Source organism: Oryx dammah, unplaced genomic scaffold, assembly GCF_014754425.2.
Source record: "Oryx dammah isolate SB20612 unplaced genomic scaffold, SCBI_Odam_1.1 HiC_scaffold_6, whole genome shotgun sequence".
NCBI classification, from domain to species: Eukaryota; Metazoa; Chordata; class Mammalia; order Artiodactyla; family Bovidae; genus Oryx; species Oryx dammah.
In genome coordinates this window covers 29,522,302-29,542,126 of record NW_024070190.1, presented here as the reverse complement: position 1 = coordinate 29,542,126, position 19,825 = coordinate 29,522,302, and the positions used below count along the sequence as shown (strand labels likewise).

Sequence of the window (19,825 nt, the reverse complement as noted above, 5' to 3'; positions counted from 1 at the left end):
ACATAGTTTAGCATATATATTTGTGTATATATATGTATATACACACATATATGAATTACATATGTCACAGAGACAACCACAGCTATACATCATTTACTGTATGCTGTATACCTTGTCCAACAATACATATACATTAAATTACTTAGTTTAATCTCCAGCAACCTTATGAGATACAATTATTTGCCATTTAGAGATGAGGACACTGAGGCATAGAAATGTTAAGTGATACGCTCTTACTTATTCAGCTAATTAGTGGCAAAGGCAATATTTGAACCCACACGGTATTCATTATAGATTCTGGACTTTTAATGACAATGCTTCACTACTTCTATTGGACTTGGTATTATTTTTCTGTATTAAGACTAATTAGTAACCTAACATTCTATATGACTTTGATTCTGAGTTCTTAATCAGTTGCTCTGCTCTCTTTCTTTCCTTGAAAGAAGTATATTAAGATTTTCTCTAGTTGTTATATCAAATTTGATATCATAAGTGGTGATACAGGAATAGAATTCCGTTCATAACAGCTACAGCTGGTCACAAAGAAACCATTTTATGCCACCATCCATGGCAGAATACTGAACTATGTGTTCCATTTTTCTGACCCATTAAAATTATTTATGTTTCCATTTTTCAGTGGATGATTCAGCAGCCACACAAAGCAGCAACATTTTTTGGATGCATTGGGATAGATAAATTTGGGGAGATCCTGAAGAAAAAAGCTGCTGAAGCCCATGTGGATGCTCATTACTATGAACAGAATGAGCAGCCCACAGGAACTTGTGCCGCGTGCATCACTGGTGGCAACAGGTTAGTGCTGTCTGAAGGCAGCTCTGTACTAATTGACTGTTTAACCGCTGGTAAAATCTGAATTCAAATCTGAGTTTGGAATTTAGACTTCATGTTTATAATGATTTTAATATTTAATAAACCCTTCTTATATCACTTTTCCTTAAGGTTTTTCTTTTTTTTTTTCCTTTCTTGAACCTGCTATTGTCTCCATGAAGCACAATGAAATGAAAATTTGGAGATCATGTGTTCTTGCTGATGCTTTTTATGTGTGTGTACATTAGTTGCTCAGTTGTGTCCGACTCTTTGAGACCCCATGGACTATAGCCCACCAGGCTCCTTTGTCCATGGAATTCTCCAGGCAAGAATACTAGAGTGGGTTGCCATTCCCTTCTCCAGGGAATCTACCTGACCCAGGAATTTAACCTGGGTCCTGCATTGCAGGCAGATTCTTTACCAGCTGAGCCACCAGAGAATTAAGAGTTAAGAATAAAGCACATTTTATTCAATGTTTTATAGCTAGGTTCTTGCCAAACTGACATTAAGAAGAGTGTCCTTTTCCACATATCCTGAGATTGAGATGTTAAAATAAATATTTGCACATATATATTTTAATATATATAAAATATATTTTAATGTATTTTATCATGTATAAAATACTACGTTATATCCAGTCTCTTATGGATTACATCATCTAAAGCAGTTCTGGCAGATAGTTATCTGTCCAAACTAAACAACTTCAGTCATGGGTAGTGTACTACTCAAAAAACAAGCCATTACATTTCTAAACAGCTTTGCTTATCAGAAGATTTTTCTTTCTATGAACTTGAATGCTGTCTGTCAGAGCCTGCCATGCATTGCCTCTTTCTGTGCCTTTTGCAGTTACATGGGGTATATCTTCAGTACATTCATGCTTTGCTAACATCAACATTACCATGTTGCTTATCAGCACAAGCTTTTTTCCTCCATTGAAAAAGAAAAAAATGATTTTGTTTGTTGGAATCCGCAAAGATGATCTCTTTTAAAATAACAATTCGCTCGATACTTTACATACCTTATACTAGAAATGTTGTGTGTCCTGCCCCATTTCCTGTCTTTTTCTTCTTTCTTGTCTCTTGTCTTCTTTTCCTTATTTCCTACCTTATCTCTCCTCCCCTTGCTCTATTCCCTCTTTTTACTTCATTTATTTTTGCACACTTTTGACTTTGCAAACATATATTAAAACCTTGACAATATTCTAGACAGTAGTCATGAAATAGCTAAAATAAAACTTTCAGAAATAGTTATGGTACCAAAGCCATTTTTAAAAATAAAGTTACAGGAAAGTAGTAAAGTTCTTCTACCAACAAAAAATAGTATTTGTAATAAATAAAACCAGTAATAAATAAAACCATCAATTGTTGAGATATTGAGGTATACTTAATTAGACCTTTCCTCTTTACGGTTTTTCTAAAATTACTTTTAGTAGGCAGGTGCAGAGATTTCCTGTTAGTGAGAAATGGATCGACTTTTGCCTGTTTTACCACTCAAGCTACAGTAAAATTGCTAAATTGTTTTTATATGTTGTTATTTTAAAGAGCATTTGTGATAATACTAGGTTTTCCAGATGTCAGCAGCTTAATTTATATACTCATATGAATTGCATTATCAGTATTATTTAGGTAATATTGGAAGTCAGAAACTGAGGGAAACGTTTGCTATCTAACTCATTTTCCGAATTGTAGAACTTAATAAATTTAGATAAACTTTTAAATAGACCTAGAAACTCTTACTTCTACTATCCCAAACTCAGATTAAGGCAATATTTTTCTTAACCAGGTTTTTTTCTCCAAACTCTGGGCCAGATACACTTGGATAGTAAGAATACCTGTATTTTCTTTTGGAGGACTATTTAGTTTTCTACCGAAGAGTAGTTTTATTATCAGAATAGAATTTAGTAGCTCATACTAAAAGTATTTGCTTTTATTTAGTAACCATTTTATGCCAAAATTTTGCAGGAGTCACAATTACTAAAATATGTTTTATAGATTGAGTGGTTATTCTTAAATTGTAATATAGTTATTTTATATATGCATGCATTGATGCACATCATGCTTATTTTCATTAATCCAATTGAACATAAACAGAATGTACCCTTCAGTTAGTCACTCAGTTGGCATATGGTTGAGTAGAAATATGTTTTTGAAGATAATTGATTTTTTCAAAAGAGAATCTAACCATGTTATCAAAATCTTAAGTGATTATATATTTGTAGGTTTCTTTCCATTTTTTAAATCACAACTGTTACCAAAAAAAGTTGGAAAAATTGGCAAGTTGTGTTTTCTTATTTCTGGATCAATAGGAAAAGGAAAAGTATTTTTGTATGTAATGTAAACAATTGTGTTAAGTTTAATTGTTGGACAATAATAAAAAGTGGTATATGATACTTGGCAGCAAAATTTTAAGTGTAGTATTGTGGTTAGATTTTTCAGCTGCAAAAGTGGACCAGCACAGGGAGTTTTCAACTATAAAAAGTAATTTAAATGTTATAGTGTGCATAAAATGTAATGAATTGCAAGTTAATTTCTCATAGTAAATATAGTCTACATATATATGTGGGTTTTACAAAATTAATCTCATGCTTGGCTTTTAAAGCATTAAATATCAATGGATATTCTGTTGATACTTGAAAACTGAAGATTTTAGTTGCATATATATTTTTTCTATATAACTATATAGTAGCTATTTCTTACCTTCATTTTGAACTATTAAAATGTAGAGGGTAGATAATTTTATCATGTTAGTATCAAAAGGAAGCTTAAATGTAGTTTCTTGAAATACCAGATGACATTTAGATTAATGTCTGTTTTTATCAAGGTAACCAAGATGTCTTACAAAATTTTTAAAACAAAATTAACATTAGTTTAGTAAAATCAATATATAGCAGTTTGAAGAATTAGGAATTAAAATGAAAGTCATAGTGAAGTATTTCAGACAGAGAAGGAGATATATCATATGACATCCCTTACATGTGCAATCTAAAAAGAAATGATACAAGTGAACTTACCAAACCGAAGAAGACTCAGAGACTTACAAAATGAACTCATGGTTGTGGGGAGGTTCCATGGGATACTCCAGGAATAGTTAAGGACTTTGGAAAGGTCATATATATACTGCTATATTTAAAATGGATAATTAACACAAACCTATTATATAGCACATGAAACTCTGCTCAATGTTACGTGTCAGGCTGGATGGGAGGGGGTTTTGGAGGAGAATGGGTACATATATATGTTTGGCAGAGTCCCTTATCTGTTCACCTCTAAGTGTCACAACGTTGTTAAATGGCTATACTTCAATACAAAATGTTTTGGGTGTTAAAAAAATTTAAAAAGAAAAATGAAAATGAAAACAAAAGTTGCAAAAATAGTTAACTGTATCATTACAGGACAGGTGTGACTGTAAGTAAAAGCCTATTTACCTTTTGTTGTTGTTTTAGATCCCTTGTCGCTAATCTTGCTGCTGCCAATTGTTACAAAAAGGAAAAACATCTTGATATGGAGAAAAACTGGATATTGGTAGACAAAGCAAGAGTTTATTATATAGCAGTAAGTATTTGACTAATTCAAATTTCTGGTACATATTTTTACTATAAATTATAGTTGTTTGTTGATGTACATTTAAAAATAATTGTCTCATCCTGCAAATTATATACCCATCTCAAAGCATATTTTGGGGTCACTATTACAAAGTAAGAACAGAAATATGATCATTCTGTGGTAACATAATTTGAATTGTTTACCTTTAAGTATACCTTCTTTTGTATACATTATATATAGATATTTTTAACCAAGTGACAAATTCTGTATTAAATGTTAAGGTCTTTTGAAGTAATTCTGGAAATTAGCCAGTTATATTTATAGGCTGCATATGAATGATGCATGTGTTGTGTGGGAAAATATTAGTAATATAATTGTTCACTGCAAACAGTTTGAGCTTATTTGCCTAAAAAATCTTAATTAGTATTTATTCCATAGTAATTACCATGACACCTTTTAATTTAATATTTCAGAGACATTGATCATGACAAATCTGTTAAATATCAGAATAAGGGCAGCATGTAATTTCAATTTTTAAGTCTTCTGACATAAAAATAATTGGTTAAGAATTCATTTCTAAAATAAGACTGTAATAAAAATTCTCCTGAATTAATCACCCTATGAAAATCTTGTTTTTATTTAATATGAGTTAAATGTGACTGATGAAAAATAAGTAGATACCTCTGAAAAATTACAAATACTTCATATGCATATATGGTTTTGATATAACAGCTGCTGCCATTTACTACCTGAGCTGTGAAACAGCTGGTAACATGTGTAAAAAATTGATTATCCAGTAAGAACATGTTTATTGAAAATATAATTATTTCTTTCAGTCTAGTGTTAATGTCTCCTACAGCATGTTTATGTGCTCTGCTGTAGGCTTTACAAGGTTGGTATTGATCCTTCTGGATAGCAAATCCTGTCTCCTTTATAGCTGTCAAGTAAATGCTTACATTGAGAGGATTATATAGAGGAAAGTCACATTATGTCTTCTGCTACTATGTAAGAAAAACATCTCAAAATGTAAAAAATTTTCTGTGTTATCTTCTGTTTTGTTTTATTTCTCAAAATTGTCTCATTTTTTCATTAATGTAGCAAGTGTTTGTAGTGTAGCTGTAAGGGCGTCTGTGCATTATCTTAAACCATCTTATATTTGAAAGTCAAAGAGCACATGGTTTAAAGTTTGTTGTTATTTATGCTATATTTACTGACTGAAATTTGACAATATATAATGATACAAAAATAGTTTTACCTTGACAGTTATAATTCTTGGTATGTCAATATATTCATTGGACCTCAAGTTATGAGGTAACTTGGAAACAACTCATAATTTTAATGATTATGCACATATAACACATCTAGCCAGTTTTGCGTGAGTGAAATTTTTGTAGCAGCATAGACCCATTAGCAATTATATACTGTAACACGTCTAGCCAACTTCAGGTAGATAGAATTTTTTTAGTAGTGTTAACTTGTTATTCGAATAAAGTTTTTTATAAAGTATAGAGTGATCAGTTTTGATCAAAATAATAAAATTGAATTACTTTTGAGTAATTGTGTGGGGTATTCAGCCAGAAACAAGTATCAAAACAGATTGCAGTTGATTCATCTGTTTGTAGCTGTTATCTCTTAGTTTCTGTGTCAGCAATTTCATAAAAGAATGCTTTTTCACATTGCCAGGTAAATCTATAGTTTGTTCAGATTTGACTATTTAAGTAGTTCTGAAAATAGTAGATTCATACCGGATACTTACAATGCTATATATTCTTGGTGAACATTCAACAAATATTTATTCTGCTTAACAACTAAGAACATAATTACTATTCATTAAAATCTGTGATATTTCTTCAGAAATGTAATGTTATTTCTACAGACTTTCAGCTGTTCTTTTAAATATTTAATTTCCTTTGTGTTCAGAGCATCCAGTCTAGTCTTAGTGAGAAAACTGCAAATTTAGATTGAGTTGATAGATATATCTGTACTTATTTCAGGAAATCAAATGGGCTTTCTAACACTTTCAGGTTCTATAGGGGTTTGTAGTCATCTCACATCATCATTGTAAACTTTGGAGGTTCAACAAGTTGAAATTGTGGGAGCTCTTTTAAATATAAAAGGTTCTTGATCTAAAGAAGCAGTTCAGTATATCCAGCATATTTCCATAAGTGAAATGTCTGTCTGCATTACACAAAATAATCTAAATCTACATACTCAACTTTTTCTTACTCTTCCATGAATTACTGAAGCATTAAGAAAATTTAAAACTTTTCATCATTTCCTGTCACATAATGCATTGAATCTATAACTGAAAGCAAAAAGTTGTCTTATAAAAAATTGAAGTATAGATTATGCATACACCAGCATTCTCTTTTGGTGTAAAGTGTCCCACTTATGGCATATAAACTCAAATTTTCCGTGTTTAAACCAAATTCTTAGTAGATATTTAGGGATTCTTGGTTATATTAGTAGCTAATTGATTTTTGAAACATAAACCTTAGTTGCTCTTTACCTTAGAATCAGATTGACATGTCTGTTTATTGAAAGAAACATTGTTACAGTAGCCCTCTAAGACTGTGATATTTAGGAAAGATATGAAAAGGATGAAAAAGATGAGATTGGAGCCATTAATTTTATAAACCATGTGTTTTCTTTTTAAGCAATACTAATGTGCTGTGAAAAGTCAGCAAATTAGTGCTGTATTTCATCCTCCCTCTTGGTTTTTTATAATTATTTTTATATTTTAAGTGTTTAAAAATTTACATTTTGTTCTATAACCATAATTGTTACAGACTTATTCTATATTTAAATGATTTAAATGCTAAGTATCCGCTTCTTTACCCCATTTACCCCATTCCTTTATTGTTTACTTTGATTGTCCCTCAATTGGCTGCATTCATTAAACATTTCCCAACCAATGAGAGACTAAGAACTCTCTTCTTGAACTTATTTTCATGTTGTTTTTATATGTGAGTGACGCCTTGTTTGGTGTCATATTTTATGAAATAAAGTACCTTGTGGACATTGCTTCATTGTCCCTTAACACTTCTTATGAGCAGTGCAAGGTCAGGTTGGTTTTTATTTCTGTTCTTTACTGTTACTTTCTTTTTTTCTGTTTACTTTGAATTTCATTTGCCACTCATTTACTCCTCTTCCTTCATTCTGTTCCACACCCCTTCCACCTTTGGAAAAATTATTTATTGATTTGAGACTTCTGTTCTACTATAGACATTTAGTGCTGTAAAATTCTCTGAAAGCATTTTTTTGACTGTCTGTCACAAATTTTGATATATCACGTTTTCATTTTCATTTAGTTTGTGATACTTTCTACTTTCTCTTTGGCTTTCGTATATCACTCATGGATTATTTAGAAATGTGTTGTTTTTTCCTAAATATAGAGCTTTTCCAAGGATCTTCCTCCTACTACCATTATGCGTTTGTATATTCCTCCTTGCAATTCTGATTTCTCTTCATATATTTTGAAACTCTTTTATTAGGGGCATAAATGGATGTGGTTGATTATTTGACTCATTTTTCATTTTGAAATATTTATCCCTCGTAATATACTTTGTCCTCAGTTCTACTCTGTCTGATATTAATATAACCAATATAACTTTCTTTTGACTGTTGATATTATGGTATATCTTTTCCCACTCTTTTACTTGTAACCTATTTGTCTCTTTAAAGTGGATCTCTTGTAGGCAGCATGCTAGTGAGTCTTATTTTTTGTCCATCCTAACAAGGTCTACTTTTTGATTGGAATGTTTATACTATTCCCATTTAGTGTAATTATTGATATGGTTAGATTTGAGTTTTTCATCTTGGTACTTGTCCCATCTGTTCTTTAATGTCTGTTTTCTCTTTTCTCCTCTTTTTTGGGTTAATCCAGTATTTTTATCTCCATTGTTGGTTTAATATCTTTAACTTTCTGTTGTTATTTTAGCAATTGTTTCAGATGTTATATATATTTAAAACATTGTAATCTGCCTTCAGATAATGCTGTATGGCGTCACACATAGTATAAGAACCCTGCAGTAGTGCACTTCAGTTTCATCCCTCCTCGTCTTTATGCCATCACTGTAATACATTTTATTTTCCAATTTTGTGTTTATTTTTGAAAATAGCTTTATTAATACATTATTCACTTACCATACACAGCCATATTATACTTTTACATGTGATAAACACTATAACATTTTTGTTGAAATCATCAAATATCTTTTAAAGTGATTTAAATAATAAATGTATATATGTTCATTTAATTACTATTTCTAGAGCTCTTCATTTCTTTTGCTTAGAATCAGATTTCCACGTGGTATGATTTTCCTTCTGCCTGAAAACCATTTTTTTTTAGCATTCCATGTGTTTTGGTCTGTTGATGATGAATTCTTTCCATTTTTTTATACTTGAAAAGTCTTTATTTCACCTTCATTTTAAAAGAAAATTTTGCCAGGTATGTAATTCTAGTTTGACAGGTTTTTGTCTTTTAGTACTCTGAAAATGTTGCTCTACTGTCTTGTCACTTGCGCTATTTTGATGAGAAATCTGATATCCTAAATTTTGATTCTCTGGATGTCACATGCCCCATACCCCTGATTCTGTCTCCTCTTAGAGATTTCCTATTTATTGCTGATTTTGATCAATTGATTATTGTGCTTCAGTTTTTAGTTTCAGTTTTCTTTTCATGTTTATTGTGCTTGGGGTTTAACTGCTTAGAGCTGTGGACTTATGGTCTTTATTATGTTTGAAATGTTTGCAGCCATTATTTCTTTAAATATGTTCTTTGCCTCAACATCCATCACCTCCTATTGGGTCTCAGAGTACTTCTGTATAGGACACTTGAAGTTTCTTATTGTGATGACTAAGGATTGCTACTAGTAGGTACAGGACAGTAACGTTGCTAAACATCCTACAATACATGGGACAGAACCACACAACAAAGGGTTATCCAGTTGTAAACATCAATACAGCCAAGGTTTAAGAAACTCTGTTCTAAGGCTAAATAATCCCTATGACTGAAGCAAGATTTATCTATACTTAAGGCAGTACCCTGTTAATTAGGTTTTTTGCTCTAGATGGTGGAAAAAAGTACCATTTCCGGACATCTGTGTGCCTAAAGCTATTGTATAGTCCTTTTCCCTGTAATACTTTTAGATCATTTTTTCTTGGGCTCTGGTCTGGTGAATGTTCAAAAGCAAACCCTTTGCACATTTCCGGGATTCTCTGTAAAGCTTTTGCTTCTTGGATATCTGGCCTCTGATGTCTACCTGCTGTGGTCTTCCTTGATTCTCAGCTCTATCTCCTCAACTTAGTGGGCTGGGAACTCTCTCAAGGCAGTAAGCTAATTCAGTTTTGTTGAATTCTGTTTAAGAGAAGCTAAAGGCAAAGGAGAAGGAAAAATATACCCATTTGAAAGCAGAGTTGAAAAGAATAGCAAGAAAAGATAAGAGTGCCTTCCTCAGAGATCAATGCAAAGAAATAGAGGAAAACAATAGAATGGGAAAGAATAGAGATCTCTTGAAGAAATTGGAGATACCAAGGGAACATTTCATGCAAAGATGGGCTCAATAAAGGACAGAAATGGAATGGACATAACAAAAGCAGATGCTATTAAGAAAAGGTGGCAAGAATACTCAGAAGAACAATGCAAAAAAGATCTTAATGACCCAGATAACCATGATGGTGTGATCACTCACCTAGAGCCAGACATCCTGGAATGCAAAGTCAAGTGGGCCTTAGGGAGCATCACTACGAGTAAAGCTAGTGGAGGTGATAGAATTCCAGTTGAGCTATTTCAAATCTTAAAGGATGATGCTGTGAAACTGCTGCACTCAATATGCCAGCAAATCTGAAACACTCAGGAGTGTCTACAAGACTGAAAAAGGTCAGTCTTTATTCCAATCCCACAGAAAGGCAATGCCAAAGAATGCTCAAACTACCACACAATGACACTCATCTCACATGATAGCAAAGTAATGCTCAAAATTCTTCAAGCCAGGCTTCAACAGTATGTGAACCATGACCTTCCAGATGTTCAAGAAGGTTTTAGAAAAGGCATAGGAACCAGAGATCAAATTGTCAGCATCCGCTGGATCATCAAAAAAAGCAAGAGAGTTCCAGAAAAACATCTACTTCTGCTTTATTGACTATGCCAAAGCCTTTGACTGTGTGGATCACAACAAACTGTGGAAAATTCTTCAAGAGATGGGAATACCAGACCACCTGACCTGCCTCTTGAGAAATCTATATGCAGGTCAAGAAGCAACAGTGAGAACTGGACATTGAACAACAGAGTGGTTCCAGATCAGGAAAGGAGTACGTCAAGGCTGTATATTGGCACCCTGGTTATTTATCATACATGCAGAGTGCATCATGAGATACACTGGGCTGGATGAAGCACAGGCTGGAATCAAGATTGCCGATAGAAATATCAATAACCTCAGATATGCAGATGATAACACCTGTATGGCAGAAAGTGAAGAACTAAAGTGCCTCTTGATAAAAGTGAAAGAGGAGAGTGAAAAAGTTAGCTTAAAGCTCAACATACAGAAAACTAAGATCATGGCATCTGGTCCCATCACTTCATGGCAGATAGATGGGGAAACATTGGAAACAGTGGCTGACTTTATTTTTCTGGGCTCCAAAATCGCTGCAGATGGTGATTGCAGCCATGAAATTAAAAGACTCTTACTCCTTGGAAGGAAAGTTATGACCGACCTAGACAGCATATTCAAAAGCAGAGACATTATTTGCCAACAAAGGTCCGTCTAATCAAGGCTATGGTTTTTCCAGTGGTCATGTATGGATGTGAGAGCTGGACTATGAAGAAAGCTGAGCACCGAAGAACTGATGCTTTTGAAGTGTGGTGTTGGAGAAGACTCTTGAGAGTCCCTTGGACTGCCAGGAGATCCAACCAGTCCATCCTAAAGGAGATCAGTCCTGGGTGTTCATTGGAAGGACTGATGTTGAGGCTGAAACTCCAGTACTTTGGCCACCTCATGCGAAGGGCTGACTCATTGGAAAAGACCCTGATGCTGAGAAATATTGAGGGCAGGAGAAGAAGGGGACGACAGAGGATGACATGGTTGGATGGCATCATCGACACGATGGACATGGATTTGGGTGGACTCCGGGAGTTGGTGATAGACAGGGAAGCCTGGTGTGCTGCAGTCCATGGGGTCGCAAAGTGTCGGACACGACTGAGTGACTGAACTGAAATGAACTGAGTTCTGTTTGCTAAAATTTTGTTAAGATTTTTTGCATCTATGTTAAGCAGTGATACTGGCCTGTAGTTTTCTTATTTTTTGTTGTGTTTGTCTAGTTTTGGTATCAGGGTGATGGTGACCTCATAGAATGAGTTTGGGAGTGTTCCTTCCTCTGCAATTTTTTGAAAGAGTTTTAGAAGGATAGGCGTTAGCCCGTCTCTAAATTATTGATAGAATTGTCCTGTGAAGCCATCTGGTCCTGGGCGTTTGTTTTTGGGGAGATTTTTGATCACAGCTTCAATTTCAGTGCTTGTAATTTTGGTTGTTCATAATTTCTATTTCTTCCTGTTTCAGCCTTGTGAAATTGAACTTTTCTAAGAATCTGTCCATTTCTTCCAAGTTATGCATTTTATTGCCATATAGTTGTTTGTAGTAGTCTCTTATAATCCTTTGTATATTTGCATGGTCTGTTGTAACCTCTCCTTTTTCATTTCTAATTTTGTTGATTTGATTCTTCTCTCTTTCTTTTTTGATGAGTCTTGCTAAAGGTTCGTCAATTTTGTTTATCTTTCACACTACCTGCTTTTAGTTTTATTAATCTTTGCTATCATTTCTTTCATTTATTTTAAAATTATTTCTGCTCTGATCTTTATGATTTCTTTCCTTCTGCTATTTTTGTTTTGTTTTATTTTGTCTTGTTTTTTGGACTTCTTTTTCCAGTTGTTTTAGGTGTAAAGTTAGGTTGTCTATCAGTGTTTTTCTTGTTTCTTTAGATAGGCTTGTATTGCTATAAACTTCCCTTTTAGAACTAACTGCTTTTGCTGCATCCCAGAGGTTTTGAGTTGTCGTGTTTTCATTGTCATTTGTTTCTACAATTTTTTTTAATTTCCCTTTTGATTTCTTCCATGACCTTTCCATGTGTTTGTGTTTTTTGCAGTTTTTTTCTTGTAATTGATATCTAGTCTCATAGTGTTGTGGTCAGAAAAGATGCTTCATATGATTTCAGTTTTTTACTGAGGTTTGATTTGTGACCCAAGGTGTGCTCTATCCTGGAGAATGTTCCATGTGCACTTGAGAAAGTGTATTCTTTTGCATATGGATGGAACGTCCTGAAGATAGCCATGAGATCCATCTCATCTGTATCATTTAAGATTTGAGTTTCCTTATTCATTTTCTGTTTTGATGATCTGTCTATTCGTTTGAGTGGGGTGTTTAAGTCTCCTGCTATTATTGTGTTATTGTCAATTTTTCCTTTTTTATCTGTTAGTGTTTGTGTTATGTATAGAGGTGCTTCTATGTTGGGTGCATAGATGTTTACAATTATTATGTCTTCCTCTTGGATTGATCTCTTGATCATTAGGTGGTGTCCTTCCTTATCTCTTCTAATATTCTTTATTTTAAGGTCTGTTTTGTTTGATATAAGGATTGCTACTCCAGCTTTCCTTTGCTTTCCATTTGCATGGGATATATTTTTCCATCCTCTCACTTTCAGTCTATATGTGTCTTTAAGCCTGAAATGGATTTCTTGTAGACAGCATATATGTGGGTCTTGTTTTTGATCCATTCAACTAATCTGTGTCTTTTGGTTGGAGCATTTAATCCATTTACATTTAAAGTAATTATAGATATATATGTTCCTGTTTTCTTAATTGTCTGGAGGTTGATTTTGTAGATCTTTTTCTCCTCTTGTATTTCTTGACTATATAAGTCCCTTTAATATTTGTTGTAAAGCTGGTTTGGTGGGACTGAATTCCCTTAAGTTTTGCTTGTCTGAAAAGCTTCCGATTTCTCCATCAGTTTTGAATGAGATCCTCGCCTGTAGAGTAATTCTGGTTGTAGACTTTCCCCCTTTCAGCACTTTAAATATATCCTGCCATATTCCTTCTGGCCTGCAGAGTTTCTGCTGAAAGATCATCTGTTAAATGTGTGGGGTTTTCCTTGTATGTTTCTTGCTGCTTTTCCCTTGCTGCTTTTAATATTCTTTCTTGTGTTTACTCTTTGTTAGCTTGATTAGTATGTGTTTTGACATGTTTCCCCTTGCGTTTATCCTGTATGGGACTCTTTGTGCCTCTTGGACTTGATTGACTAGTTCCTTTTCCATGTTTGGGATATTTTCAACTATAATCTCTTCAAATAATTTCTCATACCCTTTCTTTTTCTCTTCTTCTGGGACTCCTATAGTTCAAATGTTGGTGAGTTTGATATTGTCCCAGAGGTCCCTGAGATTGTCCTCAGTTTTTTTCATTCTTTTTAATTTTTTCTGCTCTTCAGAAGTTACTTCCACCATTTTATCTTCCAGCTCACTGATTTGTTCTTCCGTTTCAGATATTCTGCTATTGATTCCTCCTTACCTGGGGTCCTTATCTGTTGTTCAGTGCATCAGGCAGATAGAGGGGCCCCCATGGCCGGGGTCCCACTCTGTAGATCGGCACATCAGGCACTTAAAGGGGCGGAGGGGGGTCCGACTCTGTAGTTCAGTGTGTCAGGCCCTTGATGAGCCAGCCTGTCGGTTATTCAGATGCTGATGCTGGCATGTGGGCATAGAGAGGCTATGGTGGTGGCTCCACCCACTGTGTGTCACTCAGCAGTATTGCCTTGCTTCCATGGCTGCCTGGCTTTCATCCACAGGCATTTCCTACCTCAGTCTCCTCCCTGATGTCTCCTCAGTCCATCTGTCCACAGTCAACAGCAGCCGTTGCCTTGGGATTGCTCCACAATCCCTAAGCTCCGGCTCCCAGCCACTTCACCTTCTAGGGGACCTGTGTCCCTGTCTGGGATGCATGTGGCTGCGGCAAGGACTTTCTGATTCTCAATCCATTTAGGCTGCAGATAATCTTTTTCACTCTCAGCCTTAAATGTTTCTCTTCTGACTCAGACAGTTGTCCTGATGTGAGGATCGGACCCCTGTTTCAGTTCCTCCACCCACTGAGTGCATGTCCACTCCTGTTTTCCCCTCTAGTTCCTTTGTCCTGCTGAGTTTTGCATGGTTCCATATATTCTTTTCCACTGGTCAGGTACTCCTGTCTGCTCTCAGCTGGTGTTCCACATGGACGTCTGTGTCGGAAGGTGTATTCCTGATTTATTTGTGGAGAGAGATGTACTCCAAATCCATCTACTCCTCTGCCATCTTGTTCTCTCCACCCAATGTATTTTTTATCTCAGACATTGTAGTTTTCCCTTTGTAAGTTTGATAATGGGCCTTTTTAACTCCTGCTGTGTCTGCTCTACATATTCATACTTTTTACCTGAGTAAAAGGTATGAAATTTTAGAAATTACCTCCATTTCTAAACTTCCGGGATATAGTTATACTACCTGTTTTAATACCCTTGTCTGCAAGTTCTGTCATGTGTTTTTTTCTGGTTCTTACCTTGACATTGGGTTTTTTCTTCATGCACATCTGCTAAATACTTGATGGGAAAGCCTTGCAGATCTCAAGTTCTCATCTTGTACTTCTTCAAATGGCTCTCTCCCATTCAGTATATTACCCTTGCATGTGCTTCCTGCCATGGCTTCCCTGATTGCAGACTACTGGATTCTGTTTAGGTTCTCTCTGCCTTGACTGCAACCTGGAAATTCTCTCTAGTAATTAAGTTTGAATAATTGTAGAGATCACTTGATCTTGTCTCTCATATGATTGTTGTCCAATTTCTCAAAGTTGTTGTTTGATATGTTTTGCTCATTTTCATTGTTCTTTAAGATGGGAATATAAATCCATTTCTCATTGTTTTCATCTTGGTTAGAATTAGAAATCTCCTGGCTTTGTTTTTCCTTTTTTTAGATGACTTTTTTTTTTCCTGTAAGATTACCTAAGCTTCTTTTTTGAATTTGAACAATTTTAAGGTTCATTCAGCCTAAGAAACTCTGTAAGTTATTGTTCTAGATTCTGTAAAATTCTGTAAAATGATAAAATGTCATTTTATCATTTAAAAATGTGAAAGTTCTTAGCTAATAGATAACTGTCATCCATGTATAATTAAGATATTACGGTAATTTTTCTAACATTTTCAGTCAATTCTTAGTAGTGTTGTGGCCTGCGTTGTGAGTACAGTGGGATTTTGCATCGAAGTTTATGCATTATTTCTGAAGAATTCTTAATGAGAAAAAGTTTCTGTATGTCAAATACATTGTAAAACACTAATCAGCTTGCAAGTTTAGGCTTCTATAGGGAGAATTTTTAACTTTAGAGATCAAAGTTATATTTAAGAAATAGGTTAACAAAAGCTTCAAGTGCCATGTTACTTTCTTTGTGTAAACTGAGTCACCTAGTGTGTGTGTTCTTTTTTACTGATTGAAAATGAAGCACCATAAATGAAAAAAACAATGAGTCATAGTTTGTCAGTAATTGTTTGAGAATGCAGGGCCAGTAATTTGGATTATCCTTTGACTCCTGTGCATATTTTCGTCTTTCTGTGATGTTGTCAGTTTTAATGGCTTATCATAGATCTTTTACAGCCTATAGTCTTAATATTTTGGGTGGTATATTTTTCTGGAAGGTAAGGTTTTAAATGTTAGTAAGGTTTGCTTCTGGAATGATGGGAGATATGATTATGGATGATTGGAGGAAACATGATTTGAAGAAGTGTACATGCTTAGAGAAAAGGCATAGAGTTAATACGTGGTAAGAAATAGGATCTTTTGCGCATAAAGGGCAACTAGTATTCAGTGACAATTATTTAGGTCGTAACTTCGTTCGGCCTGGTTGCGTTTTCTACTAAAATTCTTAATAACGCCATTAGTAATAATTTATCTTAATAGAACTGTTACTTGGACTCAGTTACAATTAAATATCTTTGTTGATATTGTGAAAGCAATAACTAAAGTCATTAAAATGAAGTGTGATAAATTATAAGAAATGTAGTCTAGGAGATCATATATTTGAGATTTTACATATTAGAAATTTTTTCTGTGCATGTTGAATAGCAAATTAGAATGAATGCTTAATGGAATAAGATAATTGCTGTTTTTTTTTTCAGGATTTGGTTTTCTTCAGATAACATTGGCTAAAAAAATACACTTAGTATATAACATGATTAGAATTTTAAAGACATTTTGATTATACTCAATATTTAGTGTCATCTAATATTGTAATGTGAGAAAATTTGAGAGAGATTCTAATGAAAAGGAATGAATTTGTGTTATAATTGTAACCTAATAGAAATTAATGTACAAGGGAATGAAAGATACCTATTTAATATATATTAATATATTATATATATATGTGTGAGATTTATACTCCTTCCCCCAAAACATCTGGATAGGTGAAATAGAAAAATTTTGCTCAAGTATGGACACTTAAACTTGTTACCATACACTTACTATACTATAGAAAAAGCCTTTGTAATATCATCTTCTGAAAAATGTGCTATTATAGTGAATGAACTTTGACAGAGTAAATAAACAAATGTATTTTTTAAAAGAATTTAAGCTATTTTGTGTGCAAGAATTGATTTAATAAGTCACTTAATAAGCTGTTTATAAAACCTTTAGCTATGAATGAATTCAAGGCATTTCTGAAATTTATTAATCCTTGTCATTATCTTCTGAGATCATTAGTTAAGGAGTTGGGATGGTTGAACTATCTCTGACTTTTCATTTTATCAGTGTTCTAAATGCAGTTTTTCAGTGCTTATGTATTTGAAACTCCCATTGCACTGGTCAAATTGAAGACCATCATTTGGTTTACTCCTGCATTTTTTTTAGAAACTTTAAAAATTTTCTGAATTCACTTTTAAGTTGAGCTGAGTCTTCGTTGCTTTACACAGGCTTTCTCTAGTGGCAGTTTGCGAGCTTTCCTTGCTGTGGAGCACAGGCTCTAGCCGCTCAGGCTTTAGCAGTTGCGGCTCCTGGGCCCTAGGGTGTGGGCTTAGTAGTTGTGGCGCACGGACTTGGTTGCTTTATGGCATGTGGAATCTTCCCGGAGCAGGGATTGAACCTGTGTTCCCTGCGTTGGCAGGGAAATTCTTATCCATTGTGCCACCAGGGAAGTCCTATTCCTGCATTTTTATATTGGAAGGTTTTGACTATACTATTCTGTTTTGCTTCACTGACTTCATTAGGAAGTAACTATGGATTTTTAAGCTTAAAAAAATTTTTTTTACAATGTCCTTATAGGTGACATTAACTATTAACATTTATAAAGTCAAAATATAAAATAAGAAACATTTTCTCCCCTTCTTTCTGGAGCATTACATGTTTGTGTTTAATTTCTGACATTTAGTATAGTAGTCCCCCCGCCTCACCCCCAACCCTTATCTGTGGTTCTCCTTTTTGTGCTTTCAGTTACCCATGATCATCTTCGGCCTGAAAGTAGTAAATGGAAGATTCTGGAAATAACAATTAATAAATTTAAATTGAGCACCATTCTGCATAGGATGATGAAGTCTTGCGCCGTCTTGCTCTGTCCTTTGCCCATCACTTTGACACTGTACACTACTTGTCAGTAATTTAGTAGCCATCTCAGTTATTAGGTCAACTGTTGCAGTATCGCAGTGCTTGTGTTCAAATAACCGGTATTTCACAATGGCCCCAAAGTGCAAGAATAGTGATGCTGAGAAAAATGTAGTCTATAAAGTGTTTAGAACTATTGGCAATTTCAAGTATACCTTGATATTCTCGGGATGTATTCTCCACAGATAAGGGGGGTGCTATACATATGAATCTGTGTCATTCAGGAATTTAGAATTTTATGTACCAATTTGACATCTCTTCAAGTAAAACCCCAAACTGTGTGGTAAAAGACATCCATCTTTAACTTGGATACAAGATAGAGAAAGAAAAAGACTGTTAATTCTTTTGCTTCTTAAACATTAGCATTGGAATTCAGTTTTTAAGCTGAAAAAATTTTCTGAATGTTATGTCTGTCCAGTGAGTTACACAAATGATTACTGCTCTTGCTTCTTCCTTATTAGAGAGAACCTTTGATTCATACTAGAATATGTTTCAAATGATAATGTGATTTTTAGAAATTCTATTTGTATTTGTTTTCAGTTTGTCTAGAATTTTTTTCTGGTAAGTTAAACTCTAACAGTTTCACTTTTTAAACTAATACTTTGTGAAAAATATATAGAGATATTTTCTTCAAGTTGAGCAATTTACTCCTGTACTGTGCTAAGTCGCTTCAGTTGTGTCCGACTCTGTGTGACCCTATGGACTGCAGCCCACCAGGCTCCTCTGTCCATGGGATTCTCCAGGCAAGAATACTGGAGTGGGTTGCCATGCCCTCCTCCAGAGGATGTTCCTGACCCAGAGATTGAACCTGCATCTCTTATGTCTCTTGTATTGACAGGTGGTTTCAATAGCACCACCTGGAAAGCCAGTTTACTCCTATACGCCTATAATTTTTCTTGAGTCTCATTTTTAGCAGGTATCAAAAGTAAAACTCTACAGTAGGAGGGATGAATATATGGAATATTAAAGTTATCTTCAGCTAAACAGAATAATCTTTTTACTTGCTTAGTAGAGGTAAGATAATATTGATTAAAGAAGCTTTGGACTCTAAAGATAGATAAAGGTTGAAAGTGTTTGTGTTTTAAACTTGAGGCTTTATAATTAAGTCTTGGAATTTTATGTGATGTTGGAAACCACACTGTGTGCTAATTGCCTTAGAAGGTAAGAAAATAAACATATGGATAGCAGTTAATTATTAAGACAATAGGTTCTTATATGTGGGTGTGTGTGCACTCAGTCATGTTCAACTGTTTGTGACCCCTGGAACTGTAGCCGGCCAGGCTCCTCTTTCCATGGGATTTTCTCAGGAAGAATACTGGAATGGGCTCCCCTTTCCTTTTTTAGGGGATCTTCCCGACCTAGGGATCAAACCTGTGTCTCGTGTGTCTCCTGCCTCAGCAGGTGAATTTGTTATCACTGAGCTACCATATGTATATGTATAACAATTAATTGTTTAGACAGTAGGTTCTTTTACAGAACCCCAAATGAATTAATAAACCATCTACTGAAGTGTTTCTGCTTCAGTTGATATATTTCAGGTCAATCAACAATTGCTTGAGAAAATGTTTATTAAATCTCTTTAATAAACATGTTTAAGAGGGGAAATTTATAAGCATTGTGATGACAGTATACATTTTTACATGCTAGTTGTCACGTCTTTGATATTGTTTATAAAGTGGACATAAACAGTCTAGTATCTGTAGATGTATATCTTTTTCTAACATATTTTATTGTACATTCTTTCTAGCTTAATATGATTTAAGCCATATGTTCTGTTGTGTCTGTTCTTCTACAATAGATAAATAAAA

The 19,825-nt window shown here is 34.4% G+C and overlaps 1 protein-coding gene across 2 annotated transcripts in view; it reads left to right on the top strand.

Annotated features, from left to right (window-relative positions):
• The window catches only part of ADK (adenosine kinase), a 536,287-nt gene that overhangs the window by 259,696 nt on the left and 256,766 nt on the right, over positions 1 to 19,825 (top strand). For both annotated transcript variants that reach the window (XM_040242473.1, XM_040242472.1), the window contains exons 5-6: positions 638 to 810; positions 4,268 to 4,376. In XM_040242473.1, the coding sequence (XP_040098407.1) occupies positions 638 to 810; positions 4,268 to 4,376 (282 nt within the window). The remainder of the gene's footprint in view (positions 1 to 637; positions 811 to 4,267; positions 4,377 to 19,825) is intronic.